We start from the raw sequence: 16,904 nt of genomic DNA on the forward strand, positions 1-16,904 counted from the left end.
GATCACAACAGTTAGTTGATAAACTCATCAGAGGCTACCAGGTTTAGTTTCTGTTGAACTGTGGGTGACGTGGTCAGTAATGCTTCAGACTGCTGCTGGGGGTTACGGCCTGTGAAGGAGATCAGCCTGCCCTGGGCAGCCACCATGCTGTCCTTTGCTCCCTTTTACTAAGGCCAACAAGTCTCATCTCTGAGCTGGGCTTTCTCTTCTCATGTGATCCCATTTTCCTTGCACTGCTTTTTTTGGTGGGTGCTCTGTCCTTTCCATGCTCCATACTTTTTCTTGTGGCTTTGGCTTCCCTCTGGACACTTTAGTCATCTTTGTCTCCTGTCGGTGTTCCTGGCTACAAGTTCCATTAGTGTTTTTCTTTTAGAAGCACATTTTATGCTTGCATTTACTAGGGTCTGGAGGACGTGCTTTCTAGGCCTCCCTGCCCACTGGCTACTGTCGCTTCAGATTCTGACTGTGTTGGATACAACACAGACTCGGTGTCCCTAAGCCCTGAACAGTGCTGCCTGCCCTGCCACAGCCCCCATTCTCTGCTGGGTCATAGTACCTGTGAACCCCTTTTTGCTGCAGAGACCAGTCCTACAGCACAGATGATTTTTTTTTTTCTTTTTTTAGGTAGAGGGCTGTACTTCTGTTTTCCCACGTTCCTCAGCTGAGCTGTGTGAGCTGTGTATTTCTATACTGGGGCTGCAGCAATATCTTCACAATATACCATATTCAAACATCTGTAGTTGTCCTCTGCCTGCTGTGCTGAAGGACTGCAGTATTTGGGTACACTGTTTGACAGAAGAACTGAAGGAGAGAGGCTGAGGAAAGGGCAGGGATCACTTTTGCTAGCATTCGCCTTGAAATGGAGATAGCAGTTTTGGTTCCCAAGTCTCGTCTGGCTGGACCAGCCGTCCAGGTAGCAATGGAAAAAGGGAAGCATAAGGAGACGTTTTTTACCATGCTGTGTGCTGGGAATGGTGACTGTTGGGGAGTCTCTTTTAACAGGGGGTGCTGCAGTCTGGATCTCACCTTTGTGCTCCGCAGAGCTTGAATGGAACTGTGGAGGCTTCTCGGGCGCTGGCCATAGGAGACCATGCTCTGCTGTCTTTTTTTGGTTTGAAATTCAACTTGTGTGGGTCAAAGTAACTTTTGTAGGGTGGAAGTGCTCCTTTTAGGGCAGAGCTGAGGCTGTCTGGTGGGTAGTGTGGGAGAAGCTTTCTCTTGACACTATTCCTCATTTGTGTGTTCTGTAGAAAAAGGAGGGTTTAGTCTTAAGACATGTTGGCTCGATTTCTTAACCGCCACCGCATTAAAACCCAATCTCAACAAAGAAAGTTGCTTTGTAGATATCGGTGTTAGTGCTTTAATAACTGTTTCACTGCATTTTCTTTCTCCTTTTGACACACTTCCCTTTCCTCTCTCATTTTTTGCTTGGAATAGGCAGCAATTTACAGATCTGCATGCTTTGACACGAGAGCTACGGTTTCAACCCCTCATCCTCAGTCTTTGTTTGTCGATCAGTATATGGGGTGGACTTAATCAGTGAGGATTGCTGTTTTGGGTATGTCTGTAATTGGCGAATCTTGCCATCTCTTGAGATTCGGTAAGTGTCTGTCATCTTGATACGATATTGTGGAATTCAGTGCCAAAATGCACCATGTAATTTAGGTCCAAACAATAGCAAAAGACTGGTGGGGGGAAAGAGCTGTAGATGGCCTTAAAATTAGTATTACGGTAATGAAGCAGCATTAAATGCCCCCTGGCAAACAAGATCTAAACTGATCTAGCCAGGAGCATTAAACATTCATCAAAACAAGAAATAAACTTAGCCAGAGAATAAATCAGATCTGTAGCATAACAGCTGCTTTTTTGGAAAAGATGCAAGTCAAGTGCTTCTTTCCCTGGAAATCTGAAAGCAGGGAGGGTGACTACTTTCAAGGTGTTGTGCTCGCCAGACAGGCCAGATCTGTTTTCAGGTTGTGTTCTTGTCAAGTGCAATGCAGGCTTTGTTGGATGGCAGTTCCACCCAAACAGGCTAAATGTTGTTTTTTCAATTTTTTTTATTTTATTTTTTTTCACTTCTGAACACCAGACCTTATAATAAAAATCTATTAGGTCCTAGTGTGGCATTGAGGTAGGATTTCATGCTTCCCAGAGTGAGGTATGATGAGGTATCACAACAGTGCTAATGCTGCCTCTATCAGTTTTTGCTTTGAGAGACTACTCAAAATCCATTAGATTTGAACTGCATTGTTTCTGTCTTCATTTCTCTTTCTGCAGAAGGATGAAAAACATGGTAGTGAGAGGCTCAAAATTCAAAGATCTGAGTTTGTTCACAGATTTGTCACTGACATGGTCTCTGGTTTCAGTATATCTGCTTTTCTCCTCCATCTCTTTAAAGACAGGGAAAAAACCCTTGTGCTTCAGGGGTTTTCAGGCTGCGTAGTAAAGGTAGAGATTCTCCAACAAAAGATGCTATGGAAGTAGTTGTTCTATGGGGATTTTTTTGTTTTCTAACATCTTTTTTTTTCTCCTTAATTAAATATATGTCTTCTAGAAATTTGCCAGAATTTCTATTTTCTCAAAATCTCTGGTTGTGGTCCGCAGGTCTATCTAGGGACAATTAAAGAGAGCTCTGCAAAGGGCATCTGAGAAAAACATTATTGCACAGCTCTGTGTGAGCTAAGAGACATAGATGTGCATATTGTCCTGTCCATCTCATTGCAGAAAGCGTGTAGAACCCCTCTAAAATTTAGACTGTATGTTTATTTCAAAAATCACTTGTCCCTTCTTAATCTCTGCAAAATCATGTTGGGATGCTGTTTATTTAAACACACATTCTACAGCCAGCCTCTTAGATCTGAAACACTGTGTCGTGTCCTCTGTCCCCCCCCCCCCCCAACTTTCTAACCTAAAAAATGTAGTTGTGTGTGTAAATTAGCATTGTAACTGCAGCCTCCTGCCACTTAATCCCCTAACCCACAACTTCTACCTTTCTCTGCATGGGAGACCACAGCATGCTGTCTGTAACGCTGCCCCAGACCTCATTCTCAGAGATGCAGATGGGCTCTTGAGTTGCCATGTCAGGACATCAGACATCGTTTGCACTGCAGTATTTCTTGGGGCTCTCATGCTTCTAGTGGGATAGGAGGAACCATCCCAACACCTGTGGAGCAGCAGAGCATGCTCCTCCTCTCTGTCCTACCTTTAATACTGTATTTTAAAATGTTTCCCACCACCTGTTTTCCATGACCCGTTGCTGTTTTATAGAAAAGATCAGCTCCTTATGCGTAAGCCTTCAGATACCAGCTGGGGTTCGAGGCTGGTGTCTCAACTCTTCTCTGACTTCAAGCTTGACTGCAGTCATGAGATGCCAGGCTGTGTGTTGTGCATTTGCTCTGCATCTCTGCTGTGAGACCATCTAGGGGAAGGGGTTGGTGGTGAAGGAGGGCTGCAGGGGTAGATTTTGCTCTTGGTCTCAGCTGGTAAGCTGCTCACATGAAACAAAAAATACATCAGCTCCCCTCCCCCACGCACTGGTTTCTTGGCTCTGCACCCAAACTAGCAGCTGAGCACGTGATTTACTTGTAAAATGCAGTTTTAAAAAAAACCGGTGCCCTTGCAGGTGGGAAACCAGGGATGAGAGGGCTGGACTGGGGCTGCCCTGTGTGTGGCCGGGAGCTGCCGGGAAGGGAAGGGGTATGTCTCCCTGCTGAGTTGCAGGAAGCTGGGGGTGCGCAGTGCTGCCAGACATGGCCTTGGCGGGGGGTGTGATGCAGGATGTGGGGCCACAGAGGAAAGTGCGAGCTGCAGGAGGCAAAATGGAGGGGAACATGCTGAACCACAGCCCTACTGGGGAAAGGAGGTGGTGGGTGCTGCCTGTGGGGCAGGGGGAAGGAAGGGGAGGGCTCTGGTGCAGGGGTGGGGTGCAGGTGGTATGAGGGCCTGTGTTTTTATAGACAATTACTCTGAACTGAAGGTCGTCTTATAGGATACAAGGTCTGAAGTGAGAACGACAGAGGATTGTACTAATCTTTGCTCTGCTTTGGTGCAAGAAAGGGGAGGTGGTTTGACTATTCAAAGCTGTGGAGCTCAGCATCTTCTGGTTTGAAAGCTTCATTCCTTTTGCTAGTTGTGTTTGTATCCCACTGTTCTTCCTTTCTCTGGGATGTAGGCTCTCTTAAGCTTTTGAAATCACACTAACCTAGTATGCCCAAGGAGAGCTAAAATACGCCATTACGCTCATCACAAACCTGGTGGGGGCCTTCAAGCAAATGCCCCGCCTGGCTGGACAGCATGGCAGTTGCGCCATTCTTAGGGGGAGTACAATTACACCGCACTGCTTCCTGTGTCAGGCCTGTGGCGGGTGCAGTTAACGCCTCCTGGGCACAGCAGATAAAATGAGATAAAAGAATTCCTGCCCTTTGCTGTGCTGCCTGTCAGTGTTGGTGGTTGGTGATCTCCATTGCTTCAGGTCAGGATGAAGGTGGCTGCCTTGTTATTGTCCTCAACTGGAGGATGTATTGCTTTAGGGGGGAGCTACAATGCACTGCTGCAGGAATGATTCCCAGCACCTCCCACTGCAGTGCTGGCTTTCCTTGTGTTTCATCCTGCCCTGAGCCAGGAGGAAGTCTTGTAGAAGCAAGAAATGGCCCTCTTTGCAGTAGCCAATGGAGCAGGTGGTGAATTGGTGGGTAGTTTTAATGGTCAATTGGTAGAATTCTTGATTGTTGCAGCAGACTGTAGGTACTGACTCCTGTGGCCGTAGGTGTCAACCTAGCACACAGTTTGGAAGGTAACCTCAGTGGTGAAACGTTTCCTTCCAACCTGTTCACCACCAAACCTGGGAGTGATGTTCTCTCTATGACTTGCGTCCATCACGGTGGCATGAAATAAGCTGATGGCTAGAAAGAAAAAAGTTGGGGAATGAAATTCATATCAAGAGTGCCTTGGAAATTCTTCATTGGTTTTTAGTAACTAAAGGAACTGGTTGATGGGAAAAGCAAACAGAATAAAGCAGAGTTGGCACAGACCTTGTATATCCCACTGGAAACATGGGAAGGATGACTGGGGAGATGAAGAGACGTTTGTCTTGCCAGCAGGAGGAACTGGTATGGCCTGAGAGGAGATGTGGACCAGAAGCAGGGGTTGTATGTGAGGGATGACATGTGTGTCATTTCAGAGCTTATTGAAGACTTTGACTGGGGCCTGAATGGTGCTTTGGCCTATGTTTAGTTGCTCTGTAGACAGATATCCTCCACTCTCCTAATGCAGTCATGGTGCTGGCTCATTTTTCAGTGGCTACACTGATACTGAGGCTTCAGCCTAAATTCACTGGGCTTGATTTGGCCCATTGCTTTTGGCTGAATAAGACTGGGAACACCTTTCAAAACAACTTGGAGAGCAGTGGCTCTGGGGGCCCGTGGCTTGTGGGGAAGGATGTGTCAGCTGGGAAGGGGTCAGTGGATGCTGTGGAGGGATGTCTCATCAAGGGGTTTACAAAATCCTGCTCTGAGTGCTGTAGCAAGCTCAGGAGGTCCCTTACCCAGATTCTGACTTGATTTCAAATGTGAAGCCAACGACTATGCCTCCAGTGGATGGCTGGGGTGCTTGCTCCTTTCCTTTCTGTATACTGGTGCATGCACATATATTCAGGTTTCATGTTGCTTTGCAGTGCTGGCTTTGGTCAAATTGGGATCTGCTGTAGGCAAGAACCGAAATGGAATGGTGGGAGTTGTCTCAGAGAGAAAACCCAATCTGGCTTTATCTGTGCCTTTGTAGGCAAGGAATGGCATGTCAGGCTTGAGCACACTTAACCCCCATGTGTTCACATCATTAATTGTGACTGAGATGTCTCTCACCTATAGCTGTAAGCCTGCGCTGATTCAGTAATTTGACCTCCTTTGACTCCTGAAGTTCCTGGAAAGTTGCTGGTGTCTGTGAGAGTCCAAGCTCCCAGCTTCCTCTTAATGTGCACGTCAGGTTGCTTTTCTTTTGCCTTATAATGTGTACAGTAGGTAATACTCTGGGTACACATTCCTGCTGAAAGCAAGAGGACAGGAATTCTCCTTCCCTTACCAGGTCCACCTGCTGGATAACTGAAAGAACAACATTGGACAAGTTGTTTGCTGATAAACTGAAAAATAGCGTTTGTAAAGAAAAGACAGCTTTGAATGACAGCAGGCATAGAAACTACAATGGCAAAGGTGCATACTATAACTTTTTTAGAAAGATCTATCTCTTTCAGGTATGTTTTATACCTTCTTTCCATTTGCCACTGTTGCATACATGTTCATATCTGCCTTCAGTTAGATTATCTTTGCAAACTAAGTACAAGGTGATGAAATAGTGGAAAAGAGAATAAATTTCCCTGGCTCACTCCGCAGGGTGCTTGTTGGAGATAGAAATAGAATTACTTAAACCATCTTGACTTCTACTCTGTGGTGTTGATAGTCTAATTTCTGCATTACTTGAACAAAACAGTGGAAACTGTCTTCTGAGTTCGTGTAGTTTGTTCCTTTTATTTTGTTTGTTTTGTTTTTCCAGTACAGTAATACCAAGGGGTTCATAGATACTAGTGTTTGGAAACAGCTTGTTACCAACCGTGTGAGCTTTCTGGCTGTCTTTAAGGTCCATGTGTGTATGTACTTTTAGGGATAGTATTACACTTCTATGTGTGGAGTTGTTTGTTTCTGGGAGACTGGGAGAGCGTGGGAAAAGGCTGTTACAAGGTAATAATATTAGTGGTTTTGCTAGAGGAAAGGCTTTGTCAGAAAGTACGTCTGTTGGCATTTCTTTAAAGAAGTCTTATATTTGTTTATTGTGTCCTACTGGCACTTGAACCTCCGTGTTTGTCTGTAGCTGAAGGCAAATGATGAGGATTTCACCATCATCTTGTTTCTCTAGCTTTCACTGAGCGAGAAAAGTGGAGTTTTGCTGTTTCATCTTCACTTGCTTGTTCCGGCCGTGTCTTCCACTTGGTGACTTTATGACTCTTGCACAGTTGCTGCAGCAGAGATGCTGCTGGTGGTGGTAGGGGATGGCTTCCCCTCTGCCCTTGTGCTTGGGACATTGTGCCACTGGGGTTGTTCTGTGTTGGCAGGCTGTAAGACAGACTTTGGCTTTCAGAAATGTCGCCTGCAATGGGGGTAGTATGCTGTTACAGATTTATTAATTTTGGCTGGTCTTTGAAATGGCAGAGTAGAAACACTGAAATGGAAATGTCAAAGTCCTGAGCTGCAAAGCTGGAGAGAGGGAGAGAGAGCATTTGGGAAGTGTTGTTATATGCTTATTTTCTTTATACTTCTCTTTAGGCATCTGCTGCTACCTCTTGTCAGAAAGGATACATGGAATCTATGGGGGCCTCTGGTCATTCTTAAGGCCTAGGATGATTTTTTGTTTGTTTCTACTAACTTCTACAGAAGGGGAGATGGTGATCTGAGACTTGCTGGTATTCATGTTTAAAGTGGTGGTGTGGCATGGCATACTGTCCCGTGCAACCCTGTTGCAAATGCTGAAAGATCTCAGCTGTTCTGTAGCACAGTCTTTTTATAAAAATTAGAGAATATGGAGGAAAGTCTGTGGCTTGGAAGTATGGGATGAGGGAGCTAGCTCTCTTCCTGGGAATGTCTCAGAGAGGAAGTTTAAATTTAAACAAGCAAAGAAAAGCATGAAGGAACCTGAAGGCTCAGATTAGTCTCACACTACAAAATGTATTTGATGCAAATTCGATTTCTGTCTTGAAGCAATTCAAATGATATCTTAGCAGCTGGCACCAATTGACTATCTCCCGGAATTGGCATGATGACAGCAATCAAACTGAATTTATTGCTTTGGGTTTGATTCTTCTTCCGGCCTCTTCCCATTCTCAGAAACGTAATCTAGAATGTATTCCCACAGGAATGATAGCTTCAAGCCTCTAACAGCAACGATAGAGCATGGTCCTAGTGCAGAATGAAGACAGGTGAACTCTAGTATCCTGGATTGTATATTCCAGATGAGAGCAGGAAGATTATGTATTGGTAAAGGGAGGAGGAAGGGATTTTTCTTCATAACACAGTTTCTCATCAAACAGATGATTCAGGACTAAGCGTTAGTTTTGTTGCTGCTTGTTTTTACTGCATTTAGGAAAGAATCTGCCTTCCTGTTGAGGTGGCTAAACTTTTAGGCTGCTAAAAGTTGTGGCCCCCCCTCCTTTTTTTTTTTAATTCTTAAGACAGGTGTACTAAATAAAGAGTGAGCTTTAGCCACAGGACCTCAGAATAGCTGCAGTTTGGTAAAGTAAGCCAGTAAACGCTGCTGTGGGTGTGCTCCTTTGCATGTGGAAGTGTTTCAAAACAATGATCTGTTTCTAATGCTTGTTGAAGAAAGTATGATAGAATTAACTTTTTCCACCTCATTTTCTGGTAGGTGTGAAATTAATCACTTTGATAAATCTAGGTTTGATCTATTTCAGTAACTGTTTTGTCCACTCTTTCAATTAGTTTTTAATGCTGACTTCTGCTTGCTAGGAGAAGGAACTACCTGAAATAAGTGTGGTTTTGCTGATGTTTGTTCCTAGAGCAATGAATGTCAGTGCTTCCTGGTCAGGTGGAGAGGATGGGGCGCAAAGGGCACATCTCTTTCAACCTCGCTGGTCACTGGTCCTTTGAGAAGCTTGTGCCAAGACTCCAGCTGCAGAGCATGTTTGCGTGGCAGCTGCCTGCAGCTGAAATAAAACCCCTCTCTACATCTCTCGGGAGCAAGAGTCACTCAGGGCATCGTAGCTATGTTCGAAGCCGGGAGGTTTTCGTGCTGTGCTGCCTGCGCAGGGTGGCAGTGTCAGCACCTGGCACCCAACCATCTTCTCCTGCTCCCCAGCTCAGGTTCAGCCCTCACCCCCCTTGCTTGGAACTAATCTCCTTTTTGGGTTTGTTGTAGGTGTCTTTCTCCAGACTCTGCCTTTTGCAAGCGTACCTCAGCTCCATGCAGACAGGTCTCCCTGTGCTACCCTGGCAGCCCCATCTCCTCTGCACAGCTTCCTATCGGGCTGATTAGGCATGGTGACCTTTTTCTTAATCTTTTTTTTTTCTGTTGTTATGTAAATGTTCTCACTTGACAGCTCTAGACTACTGGGATTTTTGGATGTCCTGTGCCTTGTCTGTGTGTCTGAAAATGTTCTCCTCCAGCCTTGGGTACCCTTGGAGGAGAAAGACCTGGTGAGGAAAAACCTCCTGCAAAGCAGCCGTGCGTGTAGTGGCTAGAGTAGGAAACCAGAAACTGATTCCCTGAAGGATGGAGCCCAGAAGTTGGATCTTGCGTTACTCGTCCATCTCTGCCACTGCATCTTTGGGGTAACAGACTGAAGTGGTTAGACAATGAAAGGATTTTCTTACAAAGAGTAAGAAATGTGCATCAGTATAAAACTAGTCATATTCCCCACCCTGCTGGAGGTTTCCAGTTTTTCATGAAGTAAAGCTGTGTGCATTTTGTATTTCTGTTGGGTATACCTTTCTTTTACATCATGTTAACCTGTTCATCAGCTGAAGTTTGATGCACTTAGGACAAACAGGACAAACTATCATGGTTTTGGTCTGCTGTCCTCTGTACTTGGGCAGGGTTGTTTTTGTTTTAACCTGCTTGGTTAGAGATTTTTACAGCTGTGATGTTATTAATTGTGCACGAGCAGTCCTGTCCCAGAGAATGAGCTGCATGTTTGCATAAAATGAAGCAGTTTCATTTTTGCAGGTCCTTAACTCTCACAAATGATGGTAACACAATCATTCTTCTTTTCTCTTAAAGTAAATCCCTAGACAAATCAAAACCGAACCCAAAGAATTCCCAGTTCTCCCAACAGACTGTTTCTTCTCAGGTATATTCTGAAGAAACCCAGTATTAATGTTACTAGAGTGACAGCGCAGTATTTGCAGAGCAGTAATGTTAAAGGTACTTGGGTTAAATGTAGTCTCACATGCTGAACAAGATGCAGAAATTGTATCATATAAAGGACTAATAAGAGAAATAAATGTTCACACCTTAGTTTGTGTATCAAACACGAGAAATTTTTCTCCTGCTGTTTTTAAGCACCATCTTACATCTACATTTCAAATTTTGCTACAAAAAAACCTACGTAGACTCACTTTTCTGTCTCTGTAGATACTCATTGCTTCAGACTGTAGATAGAAGAATTGTCCAAATAGCAAGATTCTCTTTTTTTGGCTGGAAAACAGTAAATGAATATTAGATGAGTGTTTGTAATATCCTGTACTTAAGTTTTAAGCATCAGCTATTGTTCAGGGCTAGACAGCTCTGTAACGTAGCAGGCAAAGAGCTTAATGAAATCCAATATTTGGAAACAGGAGGTAGATGAATTCAGACTTGGAACAGCAGTGCTAAATTTTAACAGGAAGGATAACTAACATTTGGAGTATCTTCTGTGGGTGTATGGCTTTATTTATCACTTTAAGTCTTAAATGTGAACCCTTATGTTTTCTGAAGGATATACGGTGTTTTAGGCAAGTTATGGAAATTGCTGGTTGAATTTCATAGATTGTGAAAGGTGGGAAATAGGCTTAATGTCCTAGGCCTGGGATTCTGTAAGGTAGGTCAGATGTGTTGCTTTGTTTCTCTTAGCTACGAGGTGTACTTCCACTGTGCATTACGAATAAACACTTCACTCCACAAATGGCTTGGAGAAATAAGTTTGATCTTTTGGGCAGAGGGAGAAGAAATTATTTGCTTTACAAGCTCTTGGTAAGGCAGGGATCTGAACCCATGTCATCCTTTCATTGTTACTCAAATACAGTTAAGAATACTTCACATTTTTAAGATTTGGTGAGACCATGTATAAGAGATGTGTGAAAGTCCATCCTTTGACTGCTCTGCTGGACTCACAGAATTTTGTTTTTTTCTGTCTCCTACTGGGAATAACTGTTGTTAAACCAGAGAAAGGTAGAAAAATCACAGCTCCGTGTTTATTTCTTAGGCATTTAGGTGTACCGGGTTGTTCCCCACAAGTAACATCGACTCAGCCACTGATCCCTTCTGAAACGAGTCAAATGCGTACACTGTTCCAAAGGCCACCGGGCGGTGAAGAAAGATTTAAAAAGGGGCTTTCTGTGGGGATGGGGGTGGAGGGGGGCTCTTTTCGAGTCACAGGTTGGGGTGTGTTCTGTGCCACCTGCAACAGGACGGGTGATCCTGCAGGAATGGGATCCGTGCTCCTCCAGGACCCGCGGCAGGAAACCCGCCCTGCCTGACCTTTCGCTGCTCTCGGTTGTGGCGGCTGGCTGCTGCGGGCTGGTGCTCCTGGGGCTGGAGTGTGCTTTCTCTCTGTGAGTTGTGCTTGAGTTTGCCTATTTTGTTGCCCTGGAGACAGAAGAGTGTGGTATGCTTCCCCCCTGACCAGAAATAGTTTCCTGTACCTTGTGACTGGAGTGCTGTACTCTTCCTCTGGTCTCCGGCCAGGCAGTGTGGTGCTGGAGAGATGGGGTGTGGGGTGATGACCTCTTGTCACAAGTTATGGTGTGGCTGCCCATGATCACTAGCTGCCCTGCCCGCTCCCCTCCCTCTGCACGATGGTGTAGGATTTCAGGGGAGCAATTGCTCTTGATTTACATCTCCCATGGCATTTTGATGGTTATGTCATTTTGTTTGAGCCTTGCTCCTGTCAGCTGTCTGTCCTGGCTGTCAGGACTTGGTGGCTGAGTAGCACGTGGTGAGCTCTTACCTCTCCTTCCCCCTTTGCTCAGCTGTTTTTGCTGTCTGCTTCCCCATGTCCTTGTACTTGGGAACAGATTCTCAGCAAGTGTAACTGTGCACGAGGGCAACGTGATCTGGGTGGATGAAGGATCCCCGTCTGTAGGAGTTCCAAGTAGAGCTGGGAGGGTAAGTGGGGAATTTGCAAGACCCAGGCGTGCAATCAGGCTATGGATAGTTTATCTCAAACTGTTGTCCTGCTGTGAGAATCTGGCCTGAGTGCCAAGTATGCAGCACAGTCTGTTACCTTGCAACTGTGTTTTGCAAAACTTCATTGTGAGAGATGCTGCTAAAAGGGAAGCTAAGGTACCCCCACCCCTCCTCAGCAATGCAGGTGAGAAAGTGCTTGCACTGCACCAAGGCCTCGGGAGCATGGAAGCTCTCCAGGCTTTCTTGCTGCCTGCTACTTTATTGGAAAGTGGTTCTGGCATAGAACTGTAAAATATATGCAACAACAACAATAATTTCCACAACTGAGAAGGAAGGAGAGATGAAAGGAGTAATTTACCTTCCCCCCATTGCTGAACAGTAGCAGATGAGGATGTAAGCACATCTCAGCTCTATAAAACATTAATTGGGATATTTTCTACAGTTCAGCATTGGGAAAGATGACAGAAATCCTGCAGTGCCCTGAGCTGCTGTTCCCAGCCTGGGAGAGAAAAGTGTTCTGAGCTGAGATCTGGCTCAGTCTCTGTCTTCTGCTCATTGGGAAGAGAACAGTTGCCCAAAGCCTTCCTTTACAAAGGGAAGGGAAGACCATGCAGAGACCATGGAGCTGCACAGGCTGTTCTTGGGCAGAGCAGTGCAGTGTGGCTTTGTTGAAATGAGTCTCTAGTGGGTTTCCTATCAATTGGAGGATGCTGCATTCCAGTGATCTGCTGAGTAGCCCAACCAGCCAAGGGTCCTGCTTACTCATGCAGAGAGGACTTCTGTGTCACAGGGGATGCAGAAAAGGTGTGTTTTCAAGTCTGTGTGCTGAAGGTCTGTGACAGAAGAAATGTCAAGAGCAAGCAGGGACTGCTGCTTCCCCTTGCCATGTTCTTTTGATGGCTGGACAGAGGAGGAAGGGCCGTCCTTACTTCTTGCCTCTTTCTAGGCATCTGCATCCCTAGAAGTCTAGAATGTAGCAGCTGCCAGGGCTGCCTAAAAGATTTGCATCCATCAGAATCCTTTCAGTGAAACTGTGCTTGTCCAGTGTGACCATTTCATTTGAGAGGATGGGGGCTTTGTTGTGAAAGTTCAGGAGTCAGTCATTGCTGTAGTGAAAAATCTCCTGTCTGAGCCTCAGTGGCTAAAAGGCTCCCTGCTTCTTGGCTGAGATGGGCAGAGTTGCTGTAGCTCCCTCTCCTTTCCTTGCACTCATGCATGTTCCATTTCTAGGAAGGAGAAACCATTTTTTACTCTCCTTGATATTTTTTTTCTTTAATCCAGATGATGATTGTGTTCAAACTGATGTTGCCTTTGGGCTGGGATAAGCATACTTAGCATTTGGGCAGAACTTCTTGCCTGGAGATCTTGAAGTGCTTGATCAGCATTTCACCAACAAGTCTGTCCATGGGTACTCAAGTATGGTTACTTTTACGGTTCACTGGACCTGACGGAGTTCCATACTTCATGTGATGGCTGTGCACTAGCAGGAGCTGTGTATTTCTCCCTCCTACTCTCCTCTTCTTCCCCAGTGTTTCTCTGGAGTGGAAGCAGGTCCTTTCCCCATTTCATGTGGGCTGTTTCTTCAGACTTTTTCTCCTACTCTCCAGCCTTGGACAAGGGGTTAAGTCTTGGAACAGTTGTCACTGGAAGTGACTTTGCATATTTGTAAGGCTGATGGAAGAGCGCTGCTACTCACTTTGAATCCAAGGAAGGAATAGCAGTTTAGTGCTAGCTCTATAGTGGGAGCAGAGGTCCTCCTGCAGCCTTGGCTGCATAGCCCTTGCTTGAAATGGCTGTGAGGTTTTGGGAGACAGTTGTGTGTCAGGAATTCACATCCATCTGGATGTTTGCTGGGTCACTGTGTTCCTTTCTCTGTTGAATATGAACAAGAGCTTAGTTCAGAGTTATGGTGCTTAATGCCTTCTTATTCTCTTTCAGATCATCAGAAACTGGAACGTGAAGCTCGAATCTGCCGACTTCTAAAGCATCCAAATATTGGTAAACCTCCTTGGGCTCAAGGGGATGGGAGTGAGAGAGGAGCAATGTGTCTCATCTAGTGCACTGTGAGAGCGCAGATGTATTCTGAATGTTCACAACAACTAGTCAAACTTGTCTGTTGAAATCACCTCAGTTTCTCTCTTTGACGAATTCTGCATATGACCCTGTTCCATTCCTTAGCATCCTGGCCCAGATGTTCACTAAAGTGTCCCTGCTCCTTGGCTGCTCATCTGACATTCTGCAATGGGAGTGAGCTGTCGTGTTTGTTTTCCCTACACCTGTCTAAAGTTAGCACTTTTTGATGTATCCGTTTAAATGTTGTGTTCAGTGACATGCCCAAAGTTAAAGGAAGGTGGGCTAATATGTCAGCTCTTCTCATTGCAGTGGCTACTTCCTATAAAAAAAAGAGACCAAAACCAAATTGCTCGTTTTGGCAGTGGTGGGGAAAAAAAAAAAAAGTAATGAAGTAAATGGAATAGTTTTCTCTAGAAATACAGGAAGAGGCAAAATAAGGTGCAACTTCAAACCAAAACTACTTTATTTACTGAGCTGTAGAGGGAAGGCATGGATTTTTATCTAGTTTCAAAGTACCATCGAAGTTTATCCTGAGTTTTCTTTTAGAGAAATTTCACATTGTTGGAAGTTGCTTTGAGCAAAAAAAGTTGGACCATTAATAATCCCCTTTTTAGGATCTTTAAATAAAGCCTCTAGGATCCTAGCTAAGGTCTAATTTGAGTTAATTTGTTTAAGAAAACATTAAGAAATACCAAACTGCCACCTTCAACCAAATCACTGTTAAATATCCCTGTTTGGGAAACCTGTGATGCATTACATTGTCTTTCTTTTGCATAACCCTATCTGTCAGTGTAGATAATGTTTAAAGGGCATCTGTCTGGTCTCCAGACTTTCAGCTTCATAATCACTTGCTCCTATCATCTGAAGACCTGGGAGAGGAAACGTGCCTTACGGCATACCCCATGGACTAGCATCTGTAGCCTATTCCGTATGGGATGAAGAAGCAATTTCCACAAACTCAGGACCTCACAAAATGCAAAGCATCTTAGAGGCAGCTTTTCAACAGAAAGAGCTTTGTTGCATGTGAGTGTGGTTGTGGAGGTATCGTGTGAGGAGAGGAGCAGTGGCCACCTTCTACAGTAACTTGCACTGATGAATAAATTTGGTAAATTTATTGCTTGGCAATATTTATTGCTGGTAAATTTATTGCTTGACAATATTCAGAATGACTAAAACTCATATTAGCTAGTTATTGAGCTTCATTTGCCCCGTAAGACTTCTTGCACTGAGTTTAGTAGGAAATACCACTTTTTATTTTGACCTTAACTTTGTTTTCATCATCTCTCTTTTTTATAATTTATTGCATCCTTTCTTGCCCAGCCTCTCAGAGTAAATCTTATACATAAGAGGAAAACCACTTTTATAAGTAAACTGCATCAAAAGCAAAACATATCGCATTCCTGGTTAAATTCTACAGCTTGTTCCTCATCTGTAATGAGTGGCAATGCATGTCTGGTGTTGTGGTTTGGAAAAGACAGTATGGGGGAGTGTCAGTGGTTCTTGCATTTTCTACAGAACATTTCTTGTCTTCCTGGAAAGAACAATTTTTCTTTTAAGATAAAGAGACTAGTCATTCTAAACTCAACGGGTGGTCACAAATAGCAATAAAGGAATTAAGTTTTATGCCTGCAACACAGAATCAAAGTGTGTTGAATAAAACATCGAGAAGACATATGGTCCATTCAGCAGTCCTGCAGAAACCTTTTATACCTGACTGGTTCCAGGCATGTTTGTTCTTAAAAACCTTTAATGCTTCCACAGCCCCTAGTGGCAATATTTCAAATGTTTAATTTTTCTGTCAGTTAGACATTAGAAAAAAAATACTTTGTTGCTATCTTAGCTTGTTGTTTCTAGTTCTATCTGGAGTATATGTGGAAAGTAGTTTTTCTTTCTTGTAACACTCTTTTACATATTTGAAGACTGTTATCATGTCTCTCTTAGTCTTTTTCTTCAGACTAAACAAACCCAGTTCTTTCAATTTTTTCTCATATGTCATGTTTTCTAGACCTCGAGTCTTTTTTTTTTTTTTTCTTTCCTCTTTCCTGGACTCTTGCCAGTTGCTTCATCTTTCTAGAAATATGATGCTGAAAACTGGACATAAGATGAGAACTAAGGCCATGTCAGTGCTGCCTAGAGGGAGAAGAATTGCTTCACCTGTCCTGCCAAAGATACTCTTGTTTTGTACATCAACCTGTGAAACTTGCCATTTATATTGTTGATGCATATTTGTTTTCTGACATGTTATTGCTCCATACTACTTTCTACAGAACTTCTGGCAAGCAAATAATTTTTCCATCTTGCATAGACGAGGATTCCTATTGAAGTGTGCTTTACATTTGTCTTTATTAAAAGAAATAGGGAGAAATCCACTCTGTGGGTTCCCCCCCCCCCGGTTGTCAAGACCATTTTGATTTATCTTCTGATAGTGTAATAGGGTTGCAACTCCTCCCACAGTGATGTGATCTTTAATAGCAATGCCATATATTGCATCATGTAGATAATTAATAGCACTGTTGAATACTGTTGGACTTGGGACAAACTCTTAAAGATATCACTTGATACATTGTTCCAGTTTGACAGTTACCAATTTTGAGTATGTTTTTTCAGTGAGTTGTATACACCATTGTAAGCTAGTTATGAATACACATTTTATTCTAAATTGTGTATGCAAATAGCACGTAAGATGCTGTCAGAGGCCTTGCTGAAGTGCAGATGCTACATGCATTGCTGCTTCCACATTCCTTGGAATTGTTACGCTGTCATAGAAGGGAAACATGTTGTTCTGACATAGCAGTAGGTTTTTTCCTTGAAATTTGTATTAGCAGTTAGTAATCACCTAGTTACTGCTGTTCTGTGTTGTAAACTGTTCTGGATGAATGCTTGGTGTGTTGCCTCAGAGTGAGCTATGCTAGTAACACTGCACCAATCCTGAAGAATTCGGCAAATTT

General features: G+C 43.9%; 1 protein-coding gene across 22 annotated transcripts in view; it reads left to right on the forward strand.

The window, feature by feature from the left end:
* CAMK2G (calcium/calmodulin dependent protein kinase II gamma) overlaps positions 1–16,904 on the forward strand; it is a 122,358-nt gene that overhangs the window by 40,202 nt on the left and 65,252 nt on the right. For 21 of the 22 annotated variants that reach the window (XR_012629654.1, XR_012629653.1, XR_012629652.1 and 18 more), the window contains one exon: positions 13,822–13,881. Coding sequence is in view for 19 of the 22 variants with exons in the window: in XM_074874618.1 (XP_074730719.1) it covers positions 13,822–13,881 (60 nt within the window). In the remaining 3 variants the exon portion in view is untranslated. Of the gene's footprint in view, positions 1–1,522; positions 1,601–13,821; positions 13,882–16,904 lie in introns of those variants that run through there. The other variant, XM_074874613.1, reaches the window with a different exon arrangement.

The sequence above is a fragment of the Strix uralensis genome, chromosome 7 (genome assembly GCF_047716275.1).
Source record: "Strix uralensis isolate ZFMK-TIS-50842 chromosome 7, bStrUra1, whole genome shotgun sequence".
Classification (NCBI taxonomy): Eukaryota; Metazoa; Chordata; class Aves; order Strigiformes; family Strigidae; genus Strix; species Strix uralensis.